A 26186-nucleotide genomic window follows, 5' to 3' on the forward strand; every position below is an offset into this window, starting at 1 on the left:
TAAGTCGATGTAGCTACTTACCTGCAAACGCTGATGCTGCTGCAGAATCAACTGTAGCCTCTGGTGCCGGTGTCCTCGCTCGTCTGTAATCTGCTATTGCAGCAGATAGGCGCTGCAATGTAGATAGGGGTTGCAAAATCTGGTGACAGAGCCTCTTTAATGTGAAATTCTACCATGGTGTTAAAGGGTTATTCCCAATTTAGAAATTTATGGCATAGCCACAGGACCTCTGGGACCCGCACCGATATCGAGAATGGGATGACCCCTGTTTTGCCTACCGATGCGGCTGATTTCCACTGATTTAAAGCTGGGTGACTGGCGAGGGGGCTGCGCAGCTCTCTCCATTTTATTTTGAGAGTTACAGATTCAACCGAGCCCGTGCAGCCCCCCTCTCCACTTAGCCCGGCCCGGAAGCAGCAGCAAGCACACTCCTCACCAGGCAAAATGGGATTCACGTGATCCTCGTTCTTGATATAGAAGCGGGTCCCAGAGCAGGGACCTGCAGCTATCAGACATCCTCTAGATATGCCATAAATGTCTAAGTTAGGAATAACCATTTAAGGATATTTTCACACGCGGCAGATTTGTTGCAGAAATTTCTGCGGATTAAAATCGGTTCCATACATGTGCATGGGGATGTTTCTACACCAGGTGCACGGATTGCGGCATGTTCCATTCAGATGAACAGGACAGTCGCAGAAATTTCTGCAACAAATCTGCCGTGTGTGAATACACCCAAAGGGCCCCATTCAGGATTCAACATGGATTTGGGAGCTTAAAGAGGCTCTGTGACCAGATTATAAGTGCCCTATCTCCTACATAATGTGATCGGCGCTGTAATGTAGGTAACAGTGGTTTTTATTTTGAAAAACGATAATTTTTGACCAAGTTATAAACTATTTTAGATTTATGCTAATTACTTTCTTAATAGACAACTGGGTGTGTTTTTACTTTTTACCAACTGGGCGTTGTAAAGAGGAGTGTATGACTCTGACCAATCAGCGTCATGCACTTCTCTGTACAATGCCCAGTTGGTAAAAAGTAAAAACACGCCCAGTTGTCTATTAAGAAAGTAATTAGCATAAATCTAAAATAATTTGTAATTTGGTCAAAAATGATCGTTTTTCAAAATAAAAACCACTGTAATCTACATTACAGAGCCGATCACATTATGTAGGAGATAGGGCATTTATAATCTGGTGATAGAGCCTTTTTAAATCCGCTAACAATCTGCAGCCAAAGCATGTGAATAGGGTTTTTGTATCCCTGTTCACATCTAGCGGAAAAAAATCTGCCCTGAGTATATTCCGTATATTTCTTCAAACGTTAATGAGCCTACAAGTGTTTGCCTGCACAGTGTGTGAGAGCAGTAGATGGACAAACAGGACGACTCCACCTTTTATTGACGTCCTGGTTACGGAGTGTATGGCACAGTCTAGACTTTGTAGGTAGATTACCCCTTTGGGAGAGTGTGGACTGGGCTATTCATAGGACAGCAGAGCGTTTACATGAACGGACCATAAACTCTCCAATAAGGCTACATTCAGACAAGTGTGGGTAACCTCGGACGTGAAAAACTAGTTTTTCACATCAGAGGGGCACCTATGCAGGACGCGTTATCACGAATCCCACATAGACTACAGTCTATGGAGGGATGTGTGAAACGCAAGAAAATGTGACATGTCCTACTTTTTCAAGGAACTTTCACGTTCCGTTGAATCAATGCTCGTGTGAGCGGCCCCATTGAAATACATGTCCGTGTGATGGCCGTTGTTTTAACGGCCGTCACACGGACGACTTGTATGCTCGTCTGAGCCCTAAGGGCTCGTCCACGCGTAACGTAATTACTGCATATTTTCCGTCCGGAATTGCGGACAGAAAATATGCAGCAGAATACAATAGCGGCATAGTGGATGAGATTTAACAAATCTCATCCACACGCTGCGTAAAAATTCATAGCAGATAATTGACCTGCGGTGCATATTTTTCGGACCGCAGCAAGCTATTCCTGCTGCGGAAAGTGGGCTGAATTGCGTTTTTCAGAGATGTCTCCATCTCCCAACATTGTGAAAAACACAGCAAAATCTGCAGTCAAAAACGCAGGAAGTGTTCATTTTTGCCGCAGCAGAAATTTCCCGCAGCAATTCCGTTACGTGTGGACAAGCCCTAAGAATTGTCCTAAAGAAAAAGGCAGCTGCAAAAGGTATCTTGCTTTGTGTGTACAGACCGCATTGATACACATTGCTCCATGTATGATCTGATGTAACTCTTGTGGACAATTTTCAATGTATATAGTCATTTAGCAATTCGTCTTAAAGGGGTATCCCAGAATCTACAATTATCACCTATCCACATAGGTGATAATTGTCTGATCGCTGGGGGCCCCACTGTTTGCAAAAACGGGGGTCCTAAAGCCAACCTGTTCCGCCTTAGGCTGTGTTTACATCAGTGTTGTTTTCAGTCTGAGGTTTCAGTCTGGGGAACCCCTCAACGGAAAGGCAAATGGAAACCTTTGTTTCCGTTTGCCTTACCGTTGATCTCAATGGTAACTGAAACTTTGTTTATTGTTTCCGTTTGTCACCGTTGACAGGATTCCGTTGTTTTGACAGAATCAATAGCGCAGTCGACTGCAGATTTTGAGTGCTCTAAATATTTAGTTTAATCTTTATAGAAGCTTTTTTTTTTTTCAACTAGGTATTTCCAATGTAATTGTTCTTCAGACTCCCCAATGATTTGGGTGGGTTGCCGAGTAACTGGTGCAGCTGTCAAGTGTCAAGGCTAGACGCTTCTCTCCTGTTGAGACACCACCTATATCCCAGAAGTGATGCTGGTGCTTATTGTTTACAGTTCACCAACGCGTAGATCGGGTAGTATAGAAATATATATTTATTTTTATCGCTCTCTCATTTGGAGAAGGTGGCGGTAAGGAGCAGGTCTTCCTGTTGGAGATTTCTTTTAAAGGGTTTGTCTCATGAAGTCATCCGCTCAGGACTTTTTGCCATTGAATTCAATGGGCAGATATTTGTAGACGTTCGGCTACAGAAAAAACAATGTAAGGCCTCATGTGCACGAACGTATTTTTTTCCTCCTGTAAATACGGGTCCGGTGTCACCAGTATTCCACCTGTACTTATGGACCCTTTTTTCTGGGCAGCCCTTTCGGGCAGAGTTTCCGCAGTGAATGAAAGTAAAAGAAGTTCATACATACCGTTGTCTTGGTGACGCGTCCCTCTTTTGACATCCAGTCTGACCTCCCTGGATGACACAGCAGTCCATGTGACCGCTGCAGCCTGTGATTGGCTACAGCGGTCACATGGGATGAAATGTCATCCCGGGAGGCCGGACTGGAGGAAGAAGCAGGTAAGTTAACTTTTAATACTATTCACTCCAGCGGTAGTCATTGTCCAGGATGCTGAAAGAGTTACTGCCGATCAGTTAACCCTTTCAGCACCCTGGACAGTGACTATCCCCTGACGTCGCCTAGTAACGCTCCCGTAATTACGGGTGCGCACACGCAGCCACCCGTAATTATTGGAGCTCAAGAGACTTCTATGGGCCTGCCCGTGCCGTTATTACAGCCTGAAATAGGACATGCTCTATATTTTTCAACGGCACGGGCACCTTCCCGTAAGCATACGGGAAGGTACCCGTGGCCAATAGAAGTCTATGGGCCCGTAATTATAGCTCGTATATACGGACGTTTTTACGTTCGTGTGCATGGGCCTAAAAGTGTTTTCTTGCAGGAATTATCTCACCCCAGTGCTGGATTCTCAGCTACACTGCTCAGTACTGCAAAATAATCTCCTCCATTCTGCTGCTGTTTTTGAGAGTGTAGTGTAAATGGTTGGGGCGCAGGATGTTCTCTTCATTCTGTGCTTCGTATTGAAAACGTGATAGCAGCTAGACTTCACACATCATCTTAGAGGAAAGAGATAATTAAAAATGGAGCCTGCAGAGAGGAAAACGGCTAAATAATGCAGAATACAAGTCATAGTGACCAGAAATCTCGTTCCTCATGTACACACGACAACTTATTCTGAAGACACCTGAAAGGTCAGCTACGGGTTAAGCTAAACGCTGGTTAGGAGCTACCTAGTAGAGGGCATGAGCCCCTCGGCACCTACTTTCTGCCCTCGTCCAGGCATTTGGGGAATATCTTGTATGTAATAAATATATATGCAAAATGGTGACTAAAGCAATTACATGTCCTCTTTATTTTATGTGCCCTTATATAGGTGACAATTTAATTCTGTTCACTTTTGTTTGTGTGTTTCAAGATAAAGGACGAGGAGAGTTTATAATGTATTGATGGATTTTTATTATCGTTGCTCTCTCAGATAATGTCTCCTACTGCATTGTTCCTGGCTGCTAAAGTGGAGGAACAGCCACGTAAACTTGAACATGTCATTAAAGTATGTCATGCTTGTCTTAATCCAGTTGATCCACAGCTGGATACAAAAAGCGATGTAAGTGGAGCTCCTATATACTTTCTTATTCTCACTGCAATTGTTGGTGCTTTTAGTGTTTATTACAGCAGTGATCCCATTTCATAACCTTTGAGTGATACTGACAACACGGTTAAGGGGGTTTTCCAATAATAATTACTTATTTGACCGGTGGGGGTCCAACCGCTTGGACTCCCACAGATCACGAAAACTGGCTTATCTTGCCTTTCCTAGGAGCCACATTTGCATGGAGCAGTAGTGCGCATGCTTAACCACCGCTCCCTTCATGGGGCTCCCAGGAATGGCAAGGTAAGCCAGTTCTCGTGAGCCGTGGGAGTCCCAGCGGTCAGACTCCCACCGATTAGGTATTTATCAGCTATCCTGTGGATGGGTGATTAAATAATGATTATGGGAAAACCCCTTTAAATGATCCGGTTTAGGCTATGGCTCCACGGCAACTTTAGGGGAAAAAGATTTTAGCACTTGTCCAGCCTGAAATGCATTGGCTAACAGTCTCCAAGGTGTTTAGAAATGGAGACACACACTTTCCTATAGATGCAATGATCCTTGAAAGGCACCACATTCAGTTCCCCCTCAATGATGTCATTGTTCACTTTATTGTAGCGTTCCCTAATGGATTTGAGAGCGGAAGTTTTTATTTTTTTGATTTTTGGGAAGAGGTACTGTAGCCAGGGGTGGACAGATTGGACACTGTTCACATTACCAACATGACTTTTGTGAATAACCGAGGCATTATTGCTACGCTGGTTTAAGGCTGCATGCACACCACTATTTGTATTCTGCGTCCCGTAAGCAACGGATCCACAAAACACTGATGGTATCCGTGGGCCTTCTGTGGTATTCACGTTGCAAATTACTTGAATGGGCGAGACCGAGCCGCAAACACGGACAGTAATAGGAGATGTTCTGAGAATTCCACGGCCCCCAGACGGATCTGTAAAAAAAAACAAAAAACGTATGTAGTGTGCATGGGGCCAAAGAAATGAATGGTTCAGTTTGCTATCTGTTAAAAAAAAAACTGGATAGCACACTGACAAAACCAGTCGTGTGCATGTAGCCTTAGAAAGGATAGTGGCAACTACACTATTGACTAGATGGACTTAACTCCAGTGTGAACAGAGCCTGTCCGTTTTAGGAACCAGTTAGACCCTTTCAGGAGGTAGTTTGATTTTATTAGTAGCCAGAGTAGGTGCCAGTTTCATACTTCTTAGCGCATTGTCTCCTGGGCATTCTCCTGCCCTCGTGTGGCAGATACAGTTCTAGGTGAGGATTTCTGGGCTTTTTTTCCCCCCACAATACTTGCTCAATTAACGATTGCATCTTGTCTTGATTTTTTTCCAGGCTTACCTACAGCAAGCTCAAGAGCTGGTTATACTTGAAACTGTTATGCTACAGACCTTAGGTATTTATGAAGATTGGGAGAATTCATGTATTTCATTTCAGAAACGCTCTGTCCTGTATATTAGACCCACACCCCTGAACCAACAGTCAAGAGAATATCAGTCAGTATATAGGGGTTTATGAATATCTTGGGTTTTCCGGAAGGATGATTGTGAGGGGTGCATTGGGTTGGCACCCTCTGCATAGAAATGGGCTAGTGATTTCCCACCATATGACCACTGGCTGTTGGACGGCTCTTAAGTAGGGTGTAAACCAGGGCTCAGTAACCTTTACACTCCACAGCCAAAGTCTTTATTAAAATATTTTATCCAAAGTCTGTCATACTGAGATTTGTAGTTTCACAACAGCTGGAGTGCCGAAAGGTTGCTGACCCCTGCTGTAAACAATCTGGATGGGCTGTTGTAATAGCATTGAATCCAGAAACTTTTTTTTTTTTTCCTAAAGTCTACCTTGTGTGTCTTCCACAGGCTTCGAGATCACTATCGAACATCCCCATACAGATGTTGTTAAATGCACCCAATTAGTGAGAGGTTGGTAATCCTGATTAAATCTTTATTGGCCAATGTTGGGTTATTTTAATACTGGGTGATTTGTAACCGCTAGTGTGCTCAGATCTGCTCCTTAGGATCCATTCACATGTTGAGGTGCAATTAGAACCACACAAAATAAGCTGCTTCCGAAAACTGCATTTTTATTGCATCTTGGAGCGGTCTTTGATGCAGTTGAGGTGAAAACCGCCACTGCATTAAAAAAAAAAGTGGTAAAAATGCATGCAACTTGGGATGTGATTTTTGTGATGTGGTTTTAACTGCACCTTAACTGCAACATGTGAATGGACTCTTAGGCCTCATGCACATGAACGTGCTTTTGCAGCCGCAATTCCCCTGAAAATCCATGTGAGAATTGCGGCCCCATTCATTCCTATGGGCCCATGCACACGACTGTGGTTTCCACGGTCCGTGTATGTCCTAAGAGCCCAGACTGCAGAAAGAACGGACATGTCTTATTACAGCCGTGTTCTGCGATTCAGGCTTATAGGAAATAATGGACGCGGCCCGTGATTTGCGGGTGGCTCGCAGGTGACACTCCACTGCCGGCCAACCCGAAAATCACGACCATGCACATAAGGCCTTAGGCTATGGTCATACTTTGCGGTCAATGTTTGGAAAATAGTTTAAAATCCATGTAATTTTACAATAAACACTAATTGATCGTGAGCTGTGAACACAGCCTTCTATTTGTACTGTCCCATCGCTTAATTTGTGCCCTTGCTTGTATGTGCCCTGCTGATACGTAACTTCTATTTTTTCTTTTACAGCAAGCAAGGATTTGGCACAGACCTCCTATTTCATGGCTACCAACAGGTGGTTATCCGAACCTTTGTTGCACTGTCATAGCACACTATACCTTTCTTTACTGCAGGGTCCCCTTCCTGTGTCTTACTAGCCAATGTGCACGGGGGGGTCTGGGCTGTCTCCATGGCCTGGTCTCTTCCCTGTGTCTAACGCTCTGTACTGTGGTTGGGCCTTTGACACACAGGGGAGGATTGCACAAGAAAATGTAGTGTTGCTTTCTGATCAGTTTCTTGATTCTGAGTGCATTTACTAAACTGGTAGCCCCGAATAGCATCTAAAGAACTAAACTTACCCTAGAGCATCTTGGTAAGTATAATGATACTTAAATTTCTACCTAAAACCACATCACTATAAATTCAATCCTCTAAATTTATACGATAATACCTTCTCAAGATGCATTATTTGATTTGATAATTAATATGCATTGCGATTCTTTTCAAACCAACTATACAGCAAAGATGAACGTTTTAGCAATTATAAATTCATCTTTGACATATTTCATATTGTGCATGTTAATCGAGAGACTCAGAATCCAGATTCGGAAAAAAAAAAAAAATGCTCTACAATATGAAAACCAGACGGTATGTTCTCCTCGAGTTTAATAATAACTCTTCTTTGTTTTTCCAGGAGATTGGCTATATGTTAAACAGCGGCCATTTTTTATTTTAATTCTTTTTAGCAGTGACTGATTCGTTTTCTGATTGGATGGTGTCGCAATTATGTTCTGAGCTCCCAAAGGACCATCTCCCTCCGTGCTCCTGCACGATGGGCATTAGAGCATATCATTGCTGACTGATGCCCTGTGCCTATCCTGCAGCAGCTTGTTGGGGGTGCGGGGGCACTTAGTTATTGGCCCAGCATCATTTTAGCGCGAAACGTTTGCCTTTCTAAAGCTCATCATCTACGTCCGTGTCCTGTCCTCTTGGGATTTTATTTGAATACTTCTCTATTTGTATGTGACTGTGTACTGAAATATGTTGACTGATATTTGGTTTAGTTGGTTTGAAATGGCTTAATGTGCTTTTTTTTGCCTCGTGCAAACCGTTGATGATATTTAATTACTTTACAGGTGAATTTGCCTTTATTACAAAATTTGAAGACTGGGTTTTTACGCTGCTTTTTTTTTTTTTTGCTGTGATTTCAGTGAAGTTGAGGCAAATTGACGCAGCAAGGCTTCGTGCACACGTTGCTTGTATTTCTGCAGAAAATACGCACCAAAACTGTAGCAATACGCAGGAAATTCGCAGGTAAAAAAACACACCTAATCGTGCAGCTTTTAATGCGTTTTTAGGTGCGTTTTTTTACGTTTTGATGCGTCTTTCGATGAGTTTTCATGCTGCGAATTTTGGTGCAATTTTCCACAGCCCTAGGCAGCTACAATTTGCAAGCGGAAACGCAAGATAAATTGACATGCTGCGGATTTTGAAATCCGCAGGTCAGTTTACGTGCGGAAAAATACTGCAGCGTGTATATGAGATTTCCTGGAATCTAATTGGCTATGCTGGTACTGTTATGCTGAAGTTTTTCCGCACGCAAAACCGCACGTAATACGCATCGTATGCATTGACCCTAATGGCGGCAAAAAAGGGGACAAAGTAACAGCATAAAAACCCAGCTTAATTTAACACATGTGAATTAACGAAGGCACTTTAAGGCTATGTTACATTGCATTTGGATTTTTGATTCTGCGCGTATACGCCAGAGAAATTGCCCAAATGTAAAGATTCAACTTATGCAACTGTATACTAAAGAGTTGCCTATGTCAACCATAGATAGATGGATACATATATATATATATTTTTTTTATCTTTTTCCACCTTTGAAAAGCGTAGCAGTCTATGCTCAGTACAGTTGACAAAAATGGAGCACTTGGCATATGTTGGGCAAATGGCAACCTATGCATGCATTCGACATATACTATGTGAACATAGCCTTATCTTTGATCCTGCAGTTCCCGAAACCCCTGGCAAATAGCTGATGCAGGGGGAAGCCACAACCAGCGAGACGTTAGCAGTATTACGTGGACAGCCGTGGTCCTCCAGGGCCGCTGCTTGTTAGAGCCTCTGGGTTTATGGACAGGGCTTTTCCTGATAGGACAACTCCTTTACATCAGGTGTTTTATTGTGACATAGCACGTTAATAGAAGGTGGTTCCATTAGGAAGGACATACTTGTACCTCAACGGTCTCCTCGTGACTTACTTTCCAATTTACTATGGGTGAATAGTGAATTCTGCCTATTATGGAGACTGTTCTGTTTGGCAGCGGACTTCTCGACTTCACTATAAGTGTTCGTGTTTATCGTTACCGTTCTTGATTCACAGGGCCTGGAGACTTCTTCACTTTTTATACAAGCTCAACTATTATTAAAGTGTAACTATACTTTCCAAAAACTTTTGACATGTCATAGTGACATGTCAGAAGTTTTGAGCAGTGGGTGTCCAAGCACTGAGACCTCCACTGATCGCTAAAACAGAAGCAATCAGGTGAGTGCTGTGCCGCTTAGTTTCTGTTTGGCTACCCTTGGAAAGCAGAGCGAGCTGTCTACGGACTCATAGACTTTCTATTGAGCCTGTACACCGCTCGCTTGACTTTCTGAGGAAAGCCGAGCAGAAACAAAGTGGTACAGCGCTCTTCTGCCGCTTCGTTTTAGCGATCGGTGGGGGATTCAGTGCTCAGAGCCCCACTGATCAAAACTTCTGACATGTCGCTATGACATGTCAACATTTTTTTGAAAGTGAAGTTACACTTTAACTGAATTATACTGTTTATTTTTTTTGTTTTTTTTTATATTTCTATGCAAATTCACATACTTTTGCTTTGTGTTTTAAGGGGACACTACTATCAGCTTTTTGTTTTTAATCTTAATCCAACTAGTTGAGTTCATCCAGTTTTGAGTCAATAATTGGTGTAATCTCTGAAGCCCTCATCGGATATGGGGGAATTTAAAAAAAAACAAACAAACAACCTCACAGTGCCTGATTGCGGTTTTGTTATGGATTTGCATTAAACTACCCCCACTTCCATTTGTATTGAACACAATGAATAATCGTAGCTTTGAAAATAAGGCCTAAACAATACTGGGGTGGAATTGGTCAGATTTCCTACCTATAGTCTGCTGACAGGTAGCGCGGAGCCCAGGTAGAAATTTACTTTTATCATGGCAGCACTACAATTATCCAATTGCACCTGCAACTATTTAAGCAATTCCTATTAAACTTCGATGATTAACCCTTTACTTTACTTATGATTAGCACGCTTCGCCACATTCTCATTTTGTTCAACCAAAGTAATAGATCAGTTTATGATAGTGTCCCTTTATATTTTTTTGTTACTATTTTATGTCTTTGGTTTTAAGGGACATTTTAACTAATGTTTTCTTCTTTTTTTTTTTCTTTCTCTCCCCGTCCCCTTTTTTTCCTGTTATTTGCAGTCTTCACCTCACAACTTTCTGCCTTCAGCACAAGCCCACGGTTATCTCCTGTGTGTGCATCCACCTGGCCTGCAAGTGGTCTAACTGGGAGATACCTGTATCCACTGATGGGAAGCATTGGTGGGAATATGTGGACATGACTGTGACACTGGAATTGCTGGATGGTAAGAATATTGTCCTTCTCTCTTAGGCTGTCACCACATTATAAATTCTCTATCTCCTACATAACCTGATCGGCGCTGTAATGTAGATAACAGTGTTTTTTATTTTGAAAAACGATAAATTTTGACGGAATTATGACCTTTTTTAGATTTATGCTAATGACTTTCTTAATAGAAAACCGAGCGTGTTTTTTTACTTTTTGACCAAGTGTTTGTTGTAAAGAGAAGTCATCGGCGTCATACACTTCTCTCCATTCATGTACTCAGACATCGTGATCTGTCACTTACTCACACATGTACGGTACTAAAGTGTCTTGAGAGTGAATAGGCTTAACCTCCAGCCAGGACGTGATGTCTATTCACAATCCCAACACTTCAGTAACGTTTGTGTGGGACTTGATGACGAGCGTGATCTCGCGAGATCACGCTGTAAATGACCGGTTACAGCGAGATTGTGCTTGCTGTACTGTAAGTCCCACACAAATATTACCGAAGTGTCAGGATTGTGAATAGACATCGCGTCCTGGCTGGAGGTGATGCCTATTCACCCTCAAGGCACTTTAGTACCGTACATGTGTGAGTAAGTGACAGATGACTTCTCTTTACAACAACCACTTGGTCAAAAAGTAAAAACACGCCCAGTTGTCTATTAAGAAAATCATTAGCATAAATCTAAAATAGGTCATAACTCCGTCAAAATTGATCGTTTTTCGAAATAAAAACCGCTGCGGTGATCTACATTACAGCGCCAATCACATCATGTAAGAAATAGGGCACTTATATTGTGGTCACAGAGCCTCTTTAAGCTGACCATTTGACAGATATCAAATTGGAGTTGACAGGGTTTACTAGAGTGCAGGTGCATCAAGAATGCTAACTATATGTAAAGAGTATCGTTCGTGCTACAATGTCACAGTTTTTGTTAATCTGCCCATACACTTACAATAGCGGTCACACGAACGTTCGTTGTTCCTCCTGACTTCCCTATATGCATGCTTAGCCGAGCGTTCATGTGTTTTCAATGGGAATGAGCTGCTTCCAGGCCCGTCTGGCGGCAGCTCATCTTCCGCAAGAACATATGATTGGGCATGTTGAAATCTAGCATGCCTGATCCTTCTTTTTCTGCGACATCTGCTAATGGAGGAGGGTCGGGACACCCAAATACACATTAGATAGTCGAAATTAGTACTGCCGAAATTCACAGATTCAGACATCTTTGATCTAACTGGTATGGGCACCCTTACTGTACATTCTGTGCTTTCATGCTCTTATGATGTTACTTGAGGACCCTGGCAACACCTTTCATACAACTTTTTACTCTTTGCAGAACTGACACATGAATTTTTGCAAATTCTTGAGAAGACACCTAGTCGATTGAAGAAAATTCGAAACTGGAGGGTAAAGAGATGTTAAATAACGCTGCTGAGACACAGTTAATCCAATAAGGGACTAGTTGTTCCTTAATATGCGTTAGGCCTCATTCAGACGAGCGTGTCCATTGTGAGTCCGCAAAGAAACGGGCCGTAGTTCAGGCATGTGACTGTCCGTATGGAATCAGTTTTTCTCATCCATGTTTCTGCTTAGCAAATTAGGGTTGCACGATGCATCGAAACTTTGATACTATTTAGATGCCGTGCACCCTCAAACGGTTCAATACCGTTAATTCATGTATTTCGATACTAAGCTGTGCGACTTCACAGCTAAGTATAGTAACACATGAATGTAGTGAGAGCGGGGCTGCGGTTGTGTAATACAGCCATTGCTGACAAGTGTGCGCGCGCAGCATGGTGTGATGCGACCAGCGCTGCACTAATGATTGTAAGCACTGGAGACAGAACATGGCGGGTGCACTACAAAACACCCATATTTTCTCTATCTTCAGTGCCTGCGCTGCCGCTTATTAGTGCAGCGTCGGCCGCATCACCTTATGCTGACCGCGCGCACACACCTTGTCAGGAGCGGGGCAATGGCTGTATTACACAACTGCAGCCCCACTCTTAGGGTATGTTCACACGCTTAACCAATAACGTCTGCAAATACGGAGCGGTTTTCAATGGGAAAACGGCTCCTGATTTTCAGACGTTTTTGTTTTTTCTGGCCGTTTTTGGAACGGTTTTTCTAGAGTCAATGAAAAACAGCTCAAGAAGTGACATGCACTTTTTTTTCCGCTGGTGTTTCTTTACGCGGCCGTTTTGAAAAACGGCCACGTAAAAAACGCCCCGTCGGAGCAGAACGCCGTATTTCCCATTGAAATCATTGTGTTGATGTTTGTAGGTGTTCTGCTTCCGAATCGTTCAGCTGTTTTTCGGGACGTTTACTGCCCGAAAAACGGCTGAAAACACTACGTGTGCACATACCCGAACGATGGAGATCAGAGAAACGCACTAATAATGGTTATTGTTGACACCCAACACGTCTCATCTCTAAGTGGAGAAGAAAATGTAGGAATAGTTGAAGAGTATCTTTACACAGCGGGACTTACAGATTCCCTGAGCCGAGGTCAGAGCGGAATCAGTAGCTTGTATTAAAGGGGTTGTCTGACTAGGTCAACACCTGTCCCTATAACCGCTTTTGGACCCCCTTCGAGTCTAAATGTATCCGACACCTCAAGGCTGGCATGTAATGCTGTAATTGCAGGATCCCCCAGCAATAACCGCTGATTGACGGCTGGTTTCTGTTTAGCAAGTGGTCGTCTTTGTGAGACGACCCCTTTAATGTTTGATCATGCTGTAAAATTATATGGTTGAAAGAAAGAGACGCACATCTAACAAATTCCACCATCTCGCTTGTGTTTTATGCCAACAAGTCTTCATATTCAACGGATATTTTGTTTGTTTAGGCCACTCAGGCGGCTGCAAGAAAACCCAAGTCTGATGGTCAACTCGACAGTGCCCTACTTAATTCTTCACTTGTCCAGAACTCTATTTTGGTGGACCCTGTGGCCGGTATGGCTGCAAGTGCCAGTTTTCCAAAGGCATCAACGTCTGCATTTCCTGCATCGTTGGCTCTGAACTCGGGAAGCATGCCAATTCAGGCATCCCTTGACTCGGAGGAACTGGCCATATTGGCAATGCCTGGTACATCCTATACAATGGCGTCTCATCACGAATGGCCTCTGCATCAGGATCAACCTAGGACAGATCAAGTGTATGGCCAGAAACCGGAGGGTACCCTCCCATCTGTTCAATATAATTTGACTGCTGTTCAACTTCACCCTGGCTTGCATCATCGGTCCGAAAAGGGGTCTGAGCATTCGGTTAAGGCAGATCATGCTCATAAGTCATCTAGCAGCAAACACCATGGACAAATTTATGCTCCACCAGTAACATTGTCTCATAAAATGTCTTTGGACAGGTATCGGGAAAAACGCAAACTTGAAATTGTTGACATAGATGTTCAAAATCAAATTCCAATGGTCCATATTGAGCAACTGCTTAAAAAACATAGCCAAGCATCTGGCAACAGCTCTGTTACGTCTCCTCTTAAAATGAAAATTCCACTTTCCGGTTCTGAGAAGACAGAAAAACATTCTTCCGAGAAGAAAGACAAGAGCGGTTCCCTGAAGCTGCGGATACCTATCCCTCCGACAGAGAGAAGCTCTAGCAAAGATGACTTGAAAATGAAAATTAAGGTTTCTTCCGCAGACCGACACAGCTCATCTGATGAGGGCAGCGGAAAGAGTAAGCACTCGAGTCCGCACATGAGCAAAGAACACAGAGACAAGCACAATTCTTCCAACCGCCACCACAGTAGCAGCCACAAGCATTCACACTACAGCAGCGCGAGCAGCAACCACAACAGCAATAAGCTTTGTATGGACGGACTGCCTACAACTGTTTTACGGAGTCCCGTTGGTGTGCCCAACGATGGTGGTACCTCGAGCTCCAGCTCTTCAAGAAAGAGGCCGCATTCCAATGACGCCTCTTACAACCACCACTCCAAAATGAGCAAAAGTTCCAAAAGTTCAGGTACTAGTTCTTCCTCTGTTAAGCAGTATATATCCTCTCACAACACTGTTCTTAACCATCCCTTACTCCCTCCTCCCCCTGTCACATACCAGGTGGGCTACGGGCATCTCAGCACCCTCGTGAAACTGGACAAGAAGCCAGTGGAGAGCAACGGCCCTGATACCAGTCACGAGTACGGTGCAAACAGCCAGCACATGGACTACAAAGATACTTTTGACATGCTTGATTCGCTGTTAAGTGCCCAAGGAATGAACATGTGATTAGCGCTCTTATTTTATCCCCCTTTCCCTCCCAACCTTTTAATGTGTAAATATATTATATATATTTTTTAATTTAAAAAAAAAAAAAAAAAAGTTAGTATGGAAAAACTTCCCTATCTAACAATGGTAACACCCGTTGCCACAGTTTCAATACATTTTATAAGTGCTGCTTTTATCCCTCGCTCTGAATAAGAAGAGGTCTAGTGAAATGTCTATCTCCACATACGATAGTGTTATAAAAAAAATATACTGTAAACGCATGGAAGGTGCACAATCTCAGTGTTTCTACGATTCTATGAACATAAGAACGGATGTTTGCTTCTAAACCTATAGATTGCTTCAAGCCTTGTCTGATCCGCCTTGGAAGAGGCACAGCCAGAGGTTGTTTGACGCTTAGGTTTCCTGGACGAGTGTAAATCTTATTTCCAAATTTTTTTTTTTGTATATTTAAACGGTATGTATGATATGCATGTCTCATAGATAAAGGGATGAAAACGGATTATACAGACAACTGTTTACATGACGGTGGAGAAGAAAATGTACATACATTTTTGTATGTTTAGATATAACCATACAATACTCAGGTTTGGAGCTGCTTGTAAGAATAACAATATACAGATTAACTTTATTTTATATTTTGTCAAAGTCCATCAAGCTACTAAACGAAACAAAGATGGCTTTGTCAACGTCTCCTAAAATCCTTTCTGTGCTGTGGCGGTCTGCACGTAGTTTGCTGGGCTTTGTCGCACTAGAACGGTGAAACTTGTAGGCCTTAATGGGGATCAGCTGAAAACCACTAAAAGAGGACATTATTCTTGTCACCAGAATGGCAATAGAGGGTGGAGTCTGTGCCTCAAAAATTTTATTTGGTGACCATCTGTGTTTTGTCCTCGAGGTTTGCAAGGTAAATGCGGGAAAAAAATACAGAAAAAAAAACGTGAAAAAAATAAAGTTTACATAATCTTTTTTTTTTATTTTTTTTGCTGTGAAGTGCATTTAAGTGTTCATTGGCTCAATGCAGTAATGTAGGCAGAAAGTTGCTACTTAATAATGGGAATTGTAGATCAGGTCATTTTAAAACATTCAAATTTGTAAAAGAAAAAAATGGTACAAAAAAATCAGAGTAGAGAACTATTAAGTTAGTTTCTTTTTGTTTTATAACACCAGACGTTCTTTTAATAGCTTGCGGGATCACGGCTTCTATTCGTGTCAGAATGTACGTGTCTAAATGCCAATTTTTTTTATTTTCCTTTGAAAATAAAGGCAGTCTTCACAATAAGAGTACGAAATGAGCCCCCAATGTTTATTCCAACAGGAAAATACTCATCACTGAAACTTTAATTATAATTTTTTAGTTTTTTACATGGTTTTTGTGAGATCAGGTTGTTTTAAAGGGTTAATATTTTGCTGAATGGAAGCCGCTTCTCACCTTGTCCGCTATTCTCATGATGTCGCTTGTACATAGTATGTGCCGTCTTTACTGCATCAACACAACTGTGTCGATTTTTTTATTTTTTTTTCTATGAAAATCTTATTGCATCCTTAACATTCTCAAGCATATTCACAGTAAGAAATCCTCCTATTTACTGTATATGTAACTCAATGCTGACAGACCATAAAATAAAGGGTATATTTTTATTGACTTTGTATTTGGAAGTACTGTATGCACTATTGTAAGTCACTTTGGGGAGGAAAAAAAAAAACCACAAAAACTGGAATATTTGTGATTCATGTTCTGGATGAGGTGCTGGGCAGTTTTACATGTCACTTATCTAGGGTTGGGCAGTTATTGTAATACCATATTATAGTCGTGCCATTATACTGCTCAAGTAAGAGCCTTTTCACATCTGTCAGAGGAGCAGAACAACAAAAATACAGGCAGCACCGGATCCGTTGAATACCGGACACCTTCGGCCCCTGACAGAACCCATCAATTTGCTGGTTTTTGTTGGGTTCCTGTTTTACCAGAAGCAATAGCGCAGCGTGCTGTGCCATTTCTGGTGTTTTTGGACAGATCTGTGACGGAGGCCCCTAACGGAGCCCCCAAATCAGATGTGCTCTAAGGCTTGGTACTCTATGATGACTTTTGGGCAGCTGTGCGTTGCCGTGTTACCACAATCTCGGTCTCCCTTTGTTTGGAAAATTTTTGGGTAGTTTGTGACCATGTCAGAGTTTTTGCCATTGTCAGGAGACTTCTTCCACCATTGGGAGTCATTAAGGAAAAGCGCACCTCGCACGTGACCAAGAGTCAGTGGAATCCTAGACTTATACTATTTGAATGGTATGTCAATGGCCCTCTTTTTTTTTTTTTTTTTTTTTTTTTTTTTTTTACAATTGTATTTTTTTTTAAATTAAAATTTACTAGTTGGTTGCAGGGCTTGAACTGGGTTAATGATGTTGCTGTAATTTAAAAAATGGCCATATAGTCTCCTCTATTCCCACTCATGATATTGTTACATTGCTAGACCTATAGATTGCCTCACCCTACACCGACTTAAAGGGAATGTGTCGCTAGAATTTTTTTATTTATTTTTAGTTAAACAATTATTTGAGTGATTACACATTGTTTTAATTTTTTCACAAGTCAGGAAATATTATAAATTAGATTCTAATTTATAACCTTTCCATATGCTGGCCACTAGAGGGAGCAGGTCCCAAATTTGCAGCATGGTCAATGTGGTAAAGCATCCTCATTGCTTTATGCTGCAAATTTGGGGTAGACACACTCGCTCTAGTGTCCTCACACAATCCCCCCTCCCTTCTTCTGGCTAGTGCCAGGAGAAGGAGGGGGTTGAATCTTCAAACCTACACTGTGCCGCCTTTTTTTGAGCGACTGCACAGTGTAGGAGGATTAGATACAGGGCTCAGCAGACTGTATCACACGAACATAATACACACATCACATACACGAACATAAATTACCTGCTCCTGCCACCTCCTTGCGCCTTCGCTTCCTTGAACATATGTCTGGAAGCGGCGGCCGGAAGTCGTCATCTTACTGTCCGGCAGCGGCTTCCGGTCCACAAGAAAATGGCGCCAGATGTCGCTCTGCGAACGAGCTTCGTTTTGGTCTCTGTGGGAGCGGCGCATGCGCCGTTCCCACACAGATGGCGCACGCTGCAGTGAATGGAACGGCTCCCGTTCGCATTCTCTATGGGGATGTATGTGTCGTTAATCGACACATACAGAGATGAAAAAAAATGGCAGCCCCCATAGAGAAGTAAAAGTAAGAAAAAGTAGAACACAAATAAATAACATTTTATTTTAATATCATACTAAAAGCAATATTATAAAAAAAAATTACAAATTCATGACACCTTCCCTTTAAAATGGCAATGCCACTTTGTGGGACAAACCAGTATTTGGGGGATTACAGTGAAATTTCTAGCAAGGGTTATCCATTTGATAAATTGGGTGTATTTTACTCCAACTTATGAAATGCCCCGATGTTCTCCTGTCTCGTTCACACAAGGGCGCATCAGGCACAAATGTGTAAACGAGCCCCAATACTGCTTTCCTGAGAACATTCAACCCACAAAATTGCTGCTGATTCCACATGGAAAGTTTTTTGTTTATGCTTTTTTTTTTTTTTTTTTGTGTGTGTTTAACAGGTTTAATGTGCCGACAGATATGTAGTGCGCAGTTCCTGTCGATGTATGACTTAGACATTCTCATGCTAAACTTTAATACTGTATTCCTGGACATTCATTTTCATTTTGACGGGATGGGGATGGTCCATTGCCGTGAAACTTTTTTTTTTTTTTTGTGAAGTTCCAGATGGTTTTCAGCCAGTATGCAATCAATCCCATTTTACCAATGACTACTCTAGCCTTACAGTGTATGTGTATTATTGATATTGTTGAGCCAGAATGACAAATTAAAATGCAACATTGCGCGATAACTACTTACCTGAATTGTTCTAAACGCTGTTGTGTTTCCGTTATTTTTTTGTACTTTGATTTTACACTTTGATTATATACAGATTGTAAAAATTCACTTAGAGAAATTCTCTACAAATTGGGATCTCTGCCGACTTTTACTTTGTATTGGAGTCATTGACTACTTGTTCTCTTATGCTCATTTTTGTATGTACATTTATAGAAAAGTTACCATAAAGAACATGTCCACCTTCGCAATCAACTTTTTATTTCCCCCAATGCATCTAAATAAAAAATGAATCCACTATGCAAATCATCTTTTATTAAAAGAAAGCTGCGATCATTTTGTGTTTATGGCTCCTATGCAGACTTGAGTCTCCATGGTAACAGACCACAAACAAACCCTGTGTAGTCTGATCCTGTAGTCCTAGTCCTTTCCAAGTCTAGTATGACACAAAGTGAAGGGACTAGGACTGAGGGATCAGACTCTGAAGGGTTGGTGTTTGTCTGTTAGCATTGAGACGCATAGATCTGCGTAGGACATTTTTCATGAAAACACTTTGCGAAGTTGCTTCATTTTAGATGCATTGGAGAAATAAAAATTGGTAGCCAATATGGTCATAATGTAACCTTTAATGTGATTCTGTCATCGATCACCGGGAGTTTATGGCGCCGTTCAAAAGCCAGTGCTGTATTCTAATTATGGCTCTTACCAGTCTGAATGGCTGCGAGGTGCAGTAATTAGGAGACGGTGCCTGCTTTTTAATTGGCCCCCAAACACCTATTTGGGCTGCCGTTCAGCTGGTGCAATAGAACCCACTGCATTATAAAGAGCATTTTATAGATCCTCCAAGTTGTATAAAGCCATAATACGGATCCCATAGACTTTCACAGGGGACTGTGTACATCGTATGCGTTTGGTATAGAGGCCAGTTGTGGTATGTGCCTTTGGATGTTGGGGGAGAATAGCTCTGTGACACGGCACCGTATTGAGGGACCTTACGTCTGCACCGGAAGTGCCTACAGCTCCATAGATTATAAGCATCAGGCCCATGTGTACAAAGGCAACATCTGAGTCTATAAAAGAAAAAAAAAAATCACGTCAAATTCTATAGATGTATGTTCTGCTTTACTATTGTTGGCACTTTTTTTTTTTTTTTTTTTTTTTTGCGTTTGGCGTAAAATACCAGATCATGATGAACAGATCACTTTTTTTTGTGCTCCTTTTATGTACTTTTGGGATTTTGTGCATTTTAATAGTGTGTAATTATTTGGTTTGTGTCAGTTGTGTGCTGTAGGTGCAGCGTCTTTACATACTGTCTATTTAGGTGATGCTTGTGTGTGTGGTTTGTGATGCTGGAAAGATTTAGGGACCATAACATTTTAAAGGACCAATCCCTTATACACAGTAAAAGAAGCCATTATGGTGCCAAAGGTTCAGACTATAAAGTATAATAGTGTCAAGTTCCTAGTGAAATGAAAGGCTCCATATTGGTATGACTGCTGCCCCTCTGTGTGTGACGTGGGCCTCATGTAATTTATTACCGTTTTCTGTGATGTAATTGATAAAATAATAGCGCCATTAAAGAGGCTCTGTCACCAGATTTTGCAACCCCTATCTGCTATTGCAGCAGATCGGCGCTGCAATGTAGATTACAGTAAAGTTTTTATTTTTAAAAAACGAGCATTTTTGGCCAAGTTATGGCCATTTTTGTATTTATACAAATGAGGCTTGCTAAAGTCCAAGTGGGCGTGTGTACAGTAAAAGTACAACTGGGCGTGTATTATGTGCGTACATCGGGGCGTTTTTACTACTTTTACTAGCTGGGCGTTCTGACGAGAAGTATCATCCACTTCTCTTCAGAACGCCCAGCTTCTGGCAGTGCAGACACAGCGTGTTCTCGAGAGATCACGCTGTGACGTCACTTCCTGCCCCAGGTCCTGCATCGTGTCAGACGAGCGAGGACACATCGGCACCAGAGGCTACAGTTGATTCTGCAGCAGCATCAGCGTTTGCAGGTAAGTAGCTACATCGACTTACCTGCAAACGCCGATGCTGCTGCAGAATCAACTGTAGCCTCTGGTGCCGATGTGTCCTCGCTCGTCCGACACAATGCAGGACCTGGGGAAGTGACACGTCACAGCGTGATCTCTCGAGAACACGCTGTGTCTGCACTGCCAGAAGCTGGGTGGTAACGAACAGAAGTGGATGATGCTGATTCGTCAGCATCATACACTTCTAGTCACAACGCCCAGCTAGTAAAAGTAGTAAACACGCCCCGATGTACGCACATAATACACGCCCACTTGTACTTTTACTTTTCAACACGCCCAGTTGTACTTTTGCAAGCCTCATTTGCATAAATACAAAAATGGTCATAACTTGGCCAAAAATGCTCGTTTTTTAAAAATAAAACCGTTACTGTAATCTACATTGCAGCGCCGATCTGCTGCAATAGCAGATAGGGGCTGCAAAATCTGGTGACAGAGCCTCTTTAAGATGTATATTATTTCTATCACAAATATGAGCTTGATTTATCTACCCTGTAGTTTTCACCTATTTAACAAAATACAAGAACATTATTTTAGGTGATTTTATATGTAGGCATTTATTTTTATTTTTTGGGCAAACCTTTGTTGGAAATGGCTAATGCTTTTGCCTAATTTTTATCTAGAGTAGATGTCTTTTTTTTTTTTTGTGTAATCTGCTTTAAAATGTCTTTGTATTTTAATTGTCATTTAAAAAAAAAAAACCCCCCTCAACTTTATGCTTATCAAATTTGTGGTTAATGCCAGCATTTGTTTTGTTTTTGTAAAATATATATAATTTATATTACTTTTTTCTAAATGCTCGGCTGCTCACTGCCTGCAGATGTACAAGGGGGGGGGGGGGTGGGCGGGCGTGCGTTTTTAAATTTTATTTTTTATCACCTATTCTCATGAGAATTATAAAATCAATAAAGGTCATTATTTCTAGACATGCACCTCTATGCCTCTACGTCTGCCAAAGACCTAAAAAAAACATTAAAAAAATAGTCGCTGGTAACCCTTTTGCCTATTAAAGGCCAATTGTGCGCCATAGACATTGTGTGAATTTAGCCTAAATTACCCATCAAGGATAACGCCTAATGCACACGACCTGTGTGCCGGGTCCCGTCAGTGATCCGTGGAAAGATAGGACACGTCCTGTATTTCCACGAATCGGGTACGTTTTCACGGACACGATTCGCTCGCTGCACTAATGGTATGCTATGTGTTTGGTCAGTTCATAAATCATTTTCTGCATCCTCTATAGATAAAAATGTAAGTATCCACAGCCCTTTCCTAAGAATGTGTTTTATGCATCACTGTCAATTTGTGCAATTCGTTTTAATGAAAATTGCGGCAAAAATGAAAAGTGTGAACGCAGCCTAAGATATTGTATAGATGCATTTTGGTTTGTTTTTTTGTCATTGTTACATTCCTAGTTTTTATTTGTTAAGATTTATCAAATTGCATCCATTAAGGATAAGCTGCCTAAACTAAATGGTCACCATTCACTGTATTGTGTGGACTTGAAAAAATAAAAAAAACTCCAAAGCTGACTGGATACAATCTATTTATTATACGATTTTAAGAGGGTATTCCAATCACGGACATGTGGATATGCCATAGAGGTCCGATAGATACGCGGCCTTTTGACCTCCGTTCTAACTTCTGCCGCTGGGCTCCGGCACTGTTTGAGGTGGTTTGGTTTTCCGTAAGAAGCCAATTCTTGATACAATGTTTCCTGAACTTCCATAGAAGTTAATGGGGGTAACGGAAACAGCATAGCACATTGAGCTACGTTGTATCCAGAACTCGAGAGCTACAGAAACGGCAAAGCTCGCTAACTAGTCAGTGGCAGATGGTAGGACGGGGTTAGGGGAGCACCGTAATTGATATAGGTGCAGGTCCCAGAGGTGCGACCCGAATTCTATTGGACATCTATGGCACATCCTGTGGATTTGCCCTAAATGTCAGAGTACTTAGTACCCCTTGGTAAATCTCTCACCTTTTTGTTTAAAGGGCTATTTAAGTGTTTAATTTTAGCTTTGGGTTTCCGTATTATGAACGATTAACCACACGTTGAATATCATACGGTTTTCATAATTTACAATGAAATGTAAAATTCTGGAGGAATTATTATTTTTTTTTCTATTTTATTCTTTGCATGGAAAGAAATGCTGCTTATGTAGTGATCGTGGACTTTCTACAAATTGCCCAATATCAGCCACTACGTCAAAATATTTGATATTTTTCATAAGCTCAAACAATTCACTTTTCAAAAGGTGATGTTGGACTTTTAGGCCCCATGCACACAACTGTAGATTTCATCCGTAATTGCGGTTTGTAATTACGGACCCATTAATTTATATGGACGACTGACATCTACCCGTATATTTACAGGAAGGTGTCCGTGCCGTAGAAACCTACCGAAAAAAATAGGACGTGTGCTACGCTTTTTCTTTTTACAGACCGTTCTCCCATGCTCTATCATGTGAGCACGGTCCGCCAATGTGTATGACTGTCCGTGCCTGTAATCACGGACCTTGATTACAGGCACGATCGTGTGCATGGGTCCGTAATTTTTCTTTGTCCCAAAACCTGATCTTGTATGTCATTCCTAAATTGTTGGTACAGTATGTAGTAATTGGGGAGGGTTATATGTATTTGGGAGTTTGGTGTTGTTTAAGGCCCCATGCACGCGACGGTGGAAAAACTCCGTAATTACAGACCCGCCCGGTTCTATTGGTCGCGGACACCTTTCCGTAGCGCTATGGAAAGGTGTCCGGACCGTAAGAACTGTGCTGGGAAATAAGGAGCATGTCCTACTTTTCTGATTTTACGGCCCGTGCTCCCATACTTTGTATTGGAGCACGGCACGAAAATGCGGCGCGTCGGCGGCCGGCCGTGTGCATGAGGCCTAAAACTCAGTCTTCTGTTTGTTTGTTTTTTTATATTGTTTTTCAATTGGTGATTTGCAATAAAAAAAAAATTTTCATATTGTGAAATTACAGTAATTTTTTTTGTTTTATTTTTATCGCTTTAATATAGTGAAGTTATCCATGTACATTTTTATATTTTCAGAAGGCAAACTTTTGATAAACCAAATTCTTAAATACATGCCATGGACCTCTTCCTGGGACAACACGTCCGTAAAGTGAATGTCCACCATTGAACACCGTTTCATGATTTGTTTCTAAATAGGTCCAAACTTCTGTGCTAATGAATTTTATAAACCATTCTAAGGGTATGTTCACACGGCGGGGGTCCGTAACGGCTGAAATTACGGGGATGTTTCAGCCTGAAAACATCCCCGTAATTTCAGCCGTACCGGCATGTGCAGGCGCTTGAACGCCGCGTCAATTACGGCCGTAATTAGCGCTGCTATTCATTGGAGTCAATGAATAGCGGCTCCAATTACGGCCAAAGAAGTGACAGGTCACTTCTTCTACGCGGGCGTCTATTTACGCGCCGTCATTTGACAGCGGCGCGTAAATATACGCCTCGTGTGAACAGACAAACGTCTGCCCATTGCTTTCAATGGGCAGATGTTTGTCAGCGCTATTGAGGCGCTATTTTCAGACGTAATTCGGGGCAAAAACGCCCGAATTACGTCCGTAAATAGGCCGTGTGAACATACCCTAACAGTTAGGGTATGTTCACACGGCTTATTTTCAGATGTTTTTTGGGCTCGAAAAGCAGCTCAAATACGGAGGCTGAACGCCCCCAAACATCTGCCCATTGATTTCAAAGGGAAAAACTTTTGTTCCCACGGGGCGGTTTTTTACGCGGCAGTTTGTAAAAACGGCATGTAAGAAAAGTAAGAAAATTGTCAAAAGAAAAACCACTCCAAAAACGCCTCAAAAAACGTTTGTGGTTCAAAAAAACTGAACCAGCCCCGTATTTTACAGCCATTTTTTGTTAAGCGTGTGAACATACCCTAACACCCAAATATGGACGCTAGGATCCGTAGTTTGCGGCCCGATCAACGTAAACGGTCGTGTGCATGAGGCATCAATATTACAGCAGCGGGCAGATAGAACTTTAGCAGTTAATTCCGTGCAGGGGATTTGGAACTCCACATCAGAAAAATGTATACAAAGAAATTTTTAGAAAATGCTTTATTCATGCTTGAGTTGCATCTCATTTCGCAGAGAAATGGTTACGAAGATAATTGCAGTAATTGTAGCATTTTTTGACACTTATAAGCATTGCATTCTTTATTAAAAATACAAGCGATTCAGGAGTTTTAAAGGGGTACAACTTTAATAATTTTTTTATGTATATTAGAGTATTTTCATCCAACCACCTGCACTCCTCTGAGCAGCAGTTACCATCTTTTTTATTTTTTTTTGGGGGCCTCTGTGTTTACCTCATCCATACTGTAAAAGTGACAGCTAATGCGGTCTTTTACAGGGACCACTGACAAGGAATCCTAGTTGGGAAAAGCCTTAATCCGTCCCTCTGCAGCCACTTTTCAGCTTTTAATTTTTGCTTTTTCCTCCCTATCTTCCGAAAGCCAAAATTGTACAAAGGCTTGTTTTTTTTTTATGCGGGAGGAGCAGTGTTTCTTTACTGCACCATTTATTGTACCATAAAATGTACTGGGAAACTAGAAAAATAATATTTGTGGGGTGGACTGGGAAAAAAACAGCAATTCCTCCATCGTTTTTTGGTTTTTGTTTTTACGGTCTTCACTGTTCGGTAAAAACGGCCTGTTATGTTTATTCTGTGTGTCACTACAATTATGGCGATACCAAATTTATATTTGTTTTGGTTTTACTACTTTTACAAAGAAAAAACGAATTGTTAAATTTTGTAGATTTTCACATTTCCATCGATTGAGTGGTGTGAGGGCTTATTTTTTTGCGGGGTGAGCTGTAGATACTATTGGTACCATTTTGGGGTACATAATACCTTTTAGGGGTAAGGTGATGAAAAACAGATTGTCGATCATCGGAACGCTTGCACGATATACTGCAATACTAATGTATTGGCAGGGCTGATTAGGAGTGCAGTGATGGCAGACCTTCATTAGTCCCCCAGGCTGCCATGACCACCATCGGCAGACCACGACCACATTGCGGATGTGATGGAACGTCAGATGGGGCCACACCCCACCCCTGTTTCTAACTGCTTAGATGCCCCGATCACTATTGACCACGTCATCTAAGGGGGTTAAGCAAGCGAGATCCCGATCACTACACTGAAGTGTGGGCTGTAGCATGCAGCTAAAACCCAA

At 41.8% G+C, this 26186-nt stretch overlaps 1 protein-coding gene across 4 annotated transcripts in view; it reads left to right on the plus strand.

Annotated features, from left to right (window-relative positions):
* Positions 1-26186, plus strand: part of CCNT2 (cyclin T2) — a 50958-nt gene that overhangs the window by 6772 nt on the left and 18000 nt on the right. The window contains exons 3-10 of one of the 4 annotated variants that reach the window (XM_075829203.1): positions 4337-4465; positions 5807-5867; positions 6334-6396; positions 7185-7230; positions 10653-10816; positions 12141-12211; positions 13653-14781; positions 14874-15038. In XM_075829203.1, the coding sequence (XP_075685318.1) occupies positions 4337-4465; positions 5807-5867; positions 6334-6396; positions 7185-7230; positions 10653-10816; positions 12141-12211; positions 13653-14781; positions 14874-14941 (1731 nt within the window). In that variant the 3' untranslated portion in view covers positions 14942-15038. Of the gene's footprint in view, positions 1-4336; positions 4466-5806; positions 5868-6333; positions 6397-7184; positions 7528-10652; positions 10817-12140; positions 12212-13652; positions 17333-26186 lie in introns of those variants that run through there. The other 3 variants (XM_075829202.1, XM_075829201.1, XR_012849459.1) reach the window with 3 other exon arrangements.

This window comes from Rhinoderma darwinii, chromosome 6 (assembly GCF_050947455.1).
Source record: "Rhinoderma darwinii isolate aRhiDar2 chromosome 6, aRhiDar2.hap1, whole genome shotgun sequence".
Taxonomy (NCBI): Eukaryota; Metazoa; Chordata; class Amphibia; order Anura; family Rhinodermatidae; genus Rhinoderma; species Rhinoderma darwinii.